A 7,526-nucleotide genomic window follows, 5' to 3' on the forward strand; every position below is an offset into this window, starting at 1 on the left:
GCTATTCGCCCACTGATTAGCCTGATTAGCCTGATTAGCCCAGCGTGCTAGTCGTCGCTGCGGCCCCCCCATTGCCGCCGCTGGTCGCGCCGCCGCTGGTGGTGGCGGGGGGTGTGGTCTCGTGCCGCGGCAGGGAGCTGAGCAGCGAGCCCATCCGGTGCAGCGAGGTGCCCTTGGTCGGACCCTCGCTGCCCACCGTGGACAGCGGGAAGCTCTCGTAGCTCTCCGGCACGGCGCGCCGCTGCGCACACTGGCAGCGCTGCAGCGTGCTCTTCAGCTCCTTCTGGAAGTTGCTGTTGAGGAAGCCGTAGACCACGGGGTTGACGCACGTGGACGCCATGGCGGTCAGGTGGCAGGCGGAGAAGACGGCGTCGTGCTGGCAGGCGGGCAGTGCCTGGTGGTTCCAGTCGAACAGCGTGTTGAAGACCGTCAGCGGCAGCCAGCACAGCGCGAAGGCGGCCACAATGGCGGCCAGCATGGCGTTGATGCGCCGCGCCCCCTGGGTCTTCCGGCTGCGCTCCATCATGTCCCTGAGGAGAGGAAGGGCACACCGACAGACTCACGAGTCCCGTCGTTGTCACGCCGACCGCGGGGAAATGCCACGCGCGCCCTCGGGCAGGGGTGCATTGTGGGACGTGCGTTTTGATGTAGAGAATGAAGGGTGAATAGGCTGCGCGTGGGGATGGGGGCCTCCCTTGGGAGAAGGGGGGGGGGGGGGGGGTTGCTGTCAAATGAAAGGTTGACGCTAGCTAGCTGCATAATCCATAAATCCACCCGTCAGTTGGCTGCCATTTAAGTGATGTTTCCCACTGAGACCCCTGGGGAATATATGGTGTATTAGTAGTATGTACTATATACTAATATGTATGTATTACTAGCCGTTAGGGGGTTTCCAATCCCAGCTCGAAGGGTACGGGGTTCGATGGCAAATGTCCAACATATCGATGCTTTGAAAGTTGCTGTCACGTATTGTGTTACCGGTTTGTACCACTGCAGAGTGCTGCGGGAGTCAACCCTACAGCATGTGTTTCTGATGTGTTTTGGTGCACACATTTGAATTTTTTAACGATCAACCAGCGCATTGCCATCGCCTTTCATAACACCTACCTCCTCCTTGATGAAACTCGATAAAAGTGTGTCTTGAGTCACTACCGAGTAAGTTAGGGCATCTTTGCTCTAGGACCCCTACGGATAGACTATAACCTGAAGCGTGTGAACCCGGGGAACCGGTCACCATCAATCAGTAGTCCTGCCCGCCCATAACATGCAACTCATTACCCAATCAACAAACGAGCCAATCAACCAATCGACTCATTTATAATCAAGGGCTGGTTTGCGTTGAAAACACAGTTAAATATAAATGAGGCTTGTGGCGCCTCCGTTGGCAAACCGGGTAGAGCGCACGCCTTATAGGCTCAGTCCTGAACAAAGCGATCCGGGTTTGAATCCTGCCCGTGGTCATTTGCTTGCATGTACTCCCCTATATCTCCCATACCTTCCCCTCTCTATCTCTCTCTCTAAAAATGCAAAACATAAATCGTTCAAAAGATAAATATATAAATGAGACCTGCGTCGTCGGAGGCGCAGGAAGATGCGGAGGTAGCAGTAGAGCACCAGGAGCAGGGGGAGGCAGTACTGGAAGAGGAGGAGGGATGTGGTGTAGGCCAGACGGTGTTTCTCGGTGGGCCACAGCTCCATGCAGATCAGGTGGTCCCTGGAGACGGATGTCAAATGTGCAACATAACAGGCAAAGCAGTCGTAGAGGGCAATGACATTTTTGTATCCCATGCTCTCCTAGTATTAAAAATAGTATAAGAAGATACTGTAAAGGAAGGGAGACATGTTGTCATTAGATCAGGGTTGAGGATGTTTTTCACCGGATCTACAGTAACATATTGTAAAATATTGCATGATTGATCCCATCTGGGCCGATTTAAATACTTGCACAGTTCTATTTGTTTATATGGTTTTGTTTTCTTTGTTGGTTTTGGATCTCAACGGCTGTTTCATCTTCAAATGATGTATTTTGCGAGGTCCGGGTGGACTGTGTTTTTATTAAGCAGTGAAGATTTATGAGTTTAATTCCAGACATTTAAATCACACCCTCAATGTGCGAAATATGGAAATTTTCCTCTGCAGGTGGCAAATAATATTCAAAAAGTGTCAACGCTGCAGTAGAAAAATCAATCGATAGAAATATGGCTGGTGACAAGAAGATAGAATGAGAGAAAGCAGGAAAGGCCATTCCTTTGACAACTCATGCACTCTTCTAAACCAAGATAAATTGTCTAACGCCCACACATGTGTGACCAATCAAGTCCAAAAGCTGAAGAACCTCGTCCATGCTGGTGAATTGCAGCATTGCATAGAAACGTACAAACAGCACGATCCAGATCCCTCCCACTCAAAAACCAATCCAACATTTCCTCCCCACCCACCTCAAACTGCTCAACTCAAATCACAGTGACTTCAGTTGTGCAAGCAGCTTCTAATGATTCAGCTTTTCAGCATTTTAGACTTATGTTAACATTGCACTGGCATGTACTCCGCCTCACTTGTCTTGTTGTATACGGGGAATGGTTTAACCTACCGATTGTTAGTGATTTGCACTTGGTTCTATGAACCGCCTGACTGTACCGACAGCCATATGTTGTTTCACTTTCTTATGACAAATGTACTTATTGTAAGTCGCTTTGGTGAAAAGCATCTGCTAAATGCCCTAAATGTAAATGTCTTAAAGGTCCATTATTATACCACCAGGTGTGAGTGTGATTAGCCGTTACAAGCCGTCATACATCTAGGTGAACACTCCCACTTGTAATGTCAGAAGAGGCAGATTTTCAAAAAGGCTTGTGACGTTCAATCACACTCACACCTGGTGGTATAACAGGGGTCTCAAACTCCGCTGGAGGTAGAGTCTGGGTCAGGCTGGGCCACATCAAGTATTCCACAGAAAAAAGTAGCACAACTGACCCAACCGAAGTTAATGATCGGGCTATAATTAAGTCATGTTTGCTATGTAATCACTGACAACAGGGGACATTTCATAGTGATTGGTGGAAACCGGGAAATTTTAGCGTCCTTTGGCTTTTGTCGGGACTCAGGACACGCAACTCAAAATTGGGACTGTCCCGGCAAAACCGGGACATCTGGTCACCCTATAACAAGTGATAAAAAAGCGTGGCAAGCAACTCAGCAAAAATGTGTGTTTGACAACAACACGCGGGCCGGAGTAACACTAAACTTTGATGTAAAGTAGGGGGCCACAAAATATCATCCCGTGAGCCTCAATTGGCCCCCGGGCCGCGAGTTTGAGACCCCTGTGGCATAATATGCAACCTTTAAAAGCAGTGCATCCTTCTACCACGCAACCAGAGCGCCTAAGCTCAGAGTACGGTGAACCCTCCGACCGGCCCACCTGAAGGGGTTGGTGGGCAGGCTGGCGTTGTGCAGTGGGGAGTCGGTGAGGATGTTGAAGGAGAGGAAGGGCAGGGAGATGAAGCAGGCCACCAGCCAGGTGAGGCCCACGGCCAGGTAGGAGTGGCCTGCGGCCGGGGACCACCCGGTGGGGTGCAGGATGAGCTGGTGGCGCTCCAGGGAGATGAGCACCATGGAGAAGATGGACACGGTCACCGACATGCACTGGACGAAGGGGGTCACCTGGGAGACAGGGGCCGAGAGGGAGGGGTCAGAGGGGGCTGTCTGGGGGACGTCTTGAGTAGGTGGGAGGTGGAGGAGGAGGAGGAGGAGGAGGAGGAGGAGGAGGAGGAGGAGGAGGAGGAGGAGGAAGAGGGGGAGGAAGTAGAGGAGGAGGTGGAGGAGGACAAGGAGGAGGTGGAGGAGAGGAAGGGGTCAGAGGGCGCTGTCTGGGGGACGTCTTGAATAGGAGGAGGAGGAGGAGGAGGCGGACAAGGAGGAGATGGAGGAGGTGGAGGACAAGGTGGAGTTGGAGGAGAGGAGGTGGAGGACAAGGTGGAGTTGGAGGAGAGGAGGTGGAGGACAAGAAGAGGGTGGAGGAGAAAGAGGTGGAGGAGGAGGAGGAGGAGGAGGAAGAGGGGGAGGAAGTAGAGGAGGAGGTGGAAGAAGAGGAGGAGAGGGAAGAAGAGGAGGAGGAGGAGGTCTAGGAGGAGTTGGAGGAGGAGGAGGAGGTTAAGGAGGTGGTTGAGGAGGAGGAGGAAGAGGTTGATGAGAAGGAGCAGGAGGAAGACAAGGAGAAGGAGGTGGAGGAAGAAGTGGATGAGGAGTTGGAGAAGGAGGAGGAGGAGGAGGAGGAGGAGGAGGAGGAGGAGGGAAGGGGAAGAAAGTATGCAAGGCAGGAGGAAGAGATAAGTATACTGTCTCGGATTAATACTTTTGTTTGTCTTGGGTTTAGGGAGGGGTGCATAGGAACATGGGGAAGAAAAAGAAGGAGTAGGGGAGGAGGTGGAGGGGGAGAGGGAGGAAAAAATATGAGGGAGACGTGATAGATTGGGTGTGCCATGTGTACTCGAGCTGACCAAATCAATACATCTTTATTTATACATTTGGACAAGCCTGTGTATGTGCAAGATGGCTGTGCAGTTTTGATGTGTGTGTAATGATTCTACAAATGCGGGCTAGTCTGTGTAAATGTTGGGTCTGCTTGCCAGTGTATATTCTTTGAGTGAGTAGTGTGTGTTTATGTGAGCCTGCACGTGTATATGTGTGTATTTGTGTGTGTGAGTGTGCCAGCAGGCAATAATGTGTGTGTGTGTCTGTGTGTGCAGACAGTTGAATATGTGTTTGTGTGCAAGCACGTGTGTGTGTGTGTGTGTGTGTGTGTGTGTCTGTGTGTGTCTATGAGTGACAGTGTGCCAGCAGGCACGAATATGAATGTGTGTGAGTTTGCGAGAGCGAACGTGCGTGCAAGTGTACACGCGTGTGTGTGTGTGTGTGTGTGTTTGCTTCACCTTGCACAGGGCCTCGCCCAGCACCCAGTGGTCCATGAGGGTGTAGATGACCGTGACGGGCAGGCACACCAGACACATGAGGATGTCCGAGCACGACAGGTTGGCGATCAGGATGTTGGTGACGTTGCGCAGCTCCTGTTGCCTGGCGATGATGAACACCAGGCCCGCGTTGCCCAGCAGCCCCACGGCAATCACCGTGCTGTAGGCCACGATCAGGAAGGTGGCTCCGCCCACCGAGGGCGGGCACATGGTGTTCTCCGTCCAATCAGAGGCGGCGGCGGCGGCGGCGCCCTCCCCCGAGCCGCTGCCCCCCCAGCCGCTGCTGTTATTGGACATCTCCGGTACGTGGCGAAGGACAAGGGGGGAGACGGTCGACAAGAAAGGCTGAACGCTTCCAGTGTCCGACGTGTTGATGGGGAAGGGGGGGGGGGGGGGGGGGTTGGAGCTGGGGGGCAGGAGTGGGGTGAAAGAGGGGGTGCAGGGGGAGGAGGGGGGGTCCGGAGACGGGGGGGAGGCAGGGGGAGGGAGGCCGGGGGCTGCTCAAGTTCTATCAAAACACTCCCTTTCAAAGTTCCCCCTGCTTGACGACGGGGTTGTTAGGGATGGCGACAGGAAGCCGGGGAAAGTGTTTTGACGCCCCCCCGTCGGCCAATCGGTACGACGGACGCCCCGCCCCGCTCTAGAGCCCCTCCCTGGTGGGCTCACAAGGGGTCTCTTCACGGAGGGCTGGTCGTCGACGGCGACCTGCGACCGTAACCCAGGAGACAAAGCATGTTTCTGTCGCGGTGTTTACGCACTCCGTGCGAGCAGAGGCGTGTGCAGGGTCAGGAGACGGAGGGGGGAGGGGGGGTGGGGCCTGGCGGGGACAGCAGCAGTGGCCTCAACTTCCCCTTGAGACAAGAAAGAAGGAAGACAGAGAGGGACATGATGCCATGGTGGAGAGAGCTGTGAAGAGGGACCCCCGGGGGGTACAGAGAGTGAAGGCCCAGGGGAACAAGGGGGGCTGGGAGGGCTGACAGACGGGGGGGGGATGGCTGTGAAAAATAAAAAAGGACAAGGTCAGACTTTGTGATTAAACACGTTCTTTCTTCGATGTGACTTTTTCTCCCGGCTTTCATTGCACGCATACGCTTTTCTTTTCTTTGCGCCACACGCCATCGGCCAATTGCTAAGGCTTTGATTTCTCACTTGTGCTTTCAAGCGACAGTCTTTCGATTTCTTTCCTTTTCCTTTTTTTTTTTTAAGATGGCTGCATTCCTGTTTCTTTCTCGTCCTCCCTGTGTAAGATCCCTCGGGAGGAGAGCTGGAATAGTGACCTTAAAGGAACATTTGGGGACCTTCAACCTCGATCTTATTTTCCTTATTTTTACCCAAAGTCAGGGATCTTTTTCCCTCCCTTTGGGTCTAGGGGACAACAATTTTGGAGATTGTTCCGATATTGTGTGAGAACGCAGCAGCTGTTATCCGCATTATGGAAAGTATCCCTACAGAGAAACCAAAGCAGATACTTTACCTTTCGTTCGATCACGGTTTGTTATTGCGGCGTCCGACCGAGTCTCGTTCATAAAGAAGCCTCGTGAGAGTTGAGTAGTGGCAGGAAGAGAACTCTGGGAACATGATGGAGAGAAGGAAAGAGGAGAGTTAGTGGTGTTGGACTACAGAAAGCGTGGCATAGTTTTATCAAAAAGATCGGAATGACAGACAGTTGAGATTGTGATGACAATATGGAAATATCCTGCAACAACGCAACTATGAGATTTCAGAATTTATACTTTATACTTGAGCAAAACCAGATCAACGAAAAAGTAAAGAAAAAAAGTGGGACCTAAACACAAACACACAAACACACACAAGGAGGAAATTAGCATACAAGGTAAAAATGTGAGGTTAATTGCTGTTTGGCGTCATCCTCATCAGTACACTTGCCACTCTTCCAGACGCACAACTCAATTATTTGGTGAGATTAAACAAAAGTGATTAACAGATTATCCTTGCTATGCCGCATTTGTGTGTGTGTGTGTGTGTGTGTGTGTGTGTGTGTGTGTGTGTGTGTGTGTGTGTGTGTGTGTGTGTGTGTGTGTGTGTGTGTGTGTGTGTGTGTGTGTGTGTGTGTGTGTGTGTGTGTGTGTGTGTGTGTGTGTGTAAATGTGTGATTGAGGGAGTGAGTGAGTCAGCGATTGAGTTGTTTGTGTATGTACAAGAGAGTGACTCAGTGTGTGTGTGTGTGTGTGTGTGTGTGTGTGTGTGTGTGTGTGTGTGTGTGTGTGTGTGTGTGTCTGTGTGTGTGTGTGTGTACGCATGAGAGAGAAAGTGAGTCACTGTGTATATGTGTGTGTGTATGTGTGTGTGTGTGTGTGTGTGTGTGTGTGTGTGTGTGTGTGTGTGTGTGTGAGTTACACCTTAAAAAAATCTCTGGGTTGACTGCAACAAAAACAACTCCCGAACCAACCCCTGATAAAAGCTCCTCTAAACCATATACATGAGATTCACTCATATGTATATGCCTAAACTGTACGCCCACGATAGTTCCCCTGAAACGTAGGCATGCAGTAAAGTAGATAATTGGAGAGCAATGTGAAAACGTACATATCCTAAGGC

At 51.5% G+C, this 7,526-nt stretch overlaps 1 protein-coding gene across 1 annotated transcript; it reads right to left on the bottom strand.

Moving 5' to 3' along the window:
* Positions 1-5,223, bottom strand: npy8ar (neuropeptide Y receptor Y8a). Its single transcript, XM_060049675.1, has 4 exons — positions 4,929-5,223; positions 3,419-3,660; positions 1,568-1,714; positions 1-530 (listed from the first exon to the last, which is right to left on the bottom strand). Exons 1-4 carry the CDS (start codon positions 5,175-5,177, stop codon positions 35-37), a joined length of 1,134 nt encoding a protein of 377 aa, XP_059905658.1. The 5' UTR covers positions 5,178-5,223; the 3' UTR covers positions 1-34.
* Between the last annotated feature and the right edge of the window lie 2,303 nt (positions 5,224-7,526).

This window comes from Gadus macrocephalus, chromosome 4, assembly GCF_031168955.1.
Source record: "Gadus macrocephalus chromosome 4, ASM3116895v1".
In the NCBI taxonomy this organism is placed as follows: domain Eukaryota; kingdom Metazoa; phylum Chordata; class Actinopteri; order Gadiformes; family Gadidae; genus Gadus; species Gadus macrocephalus.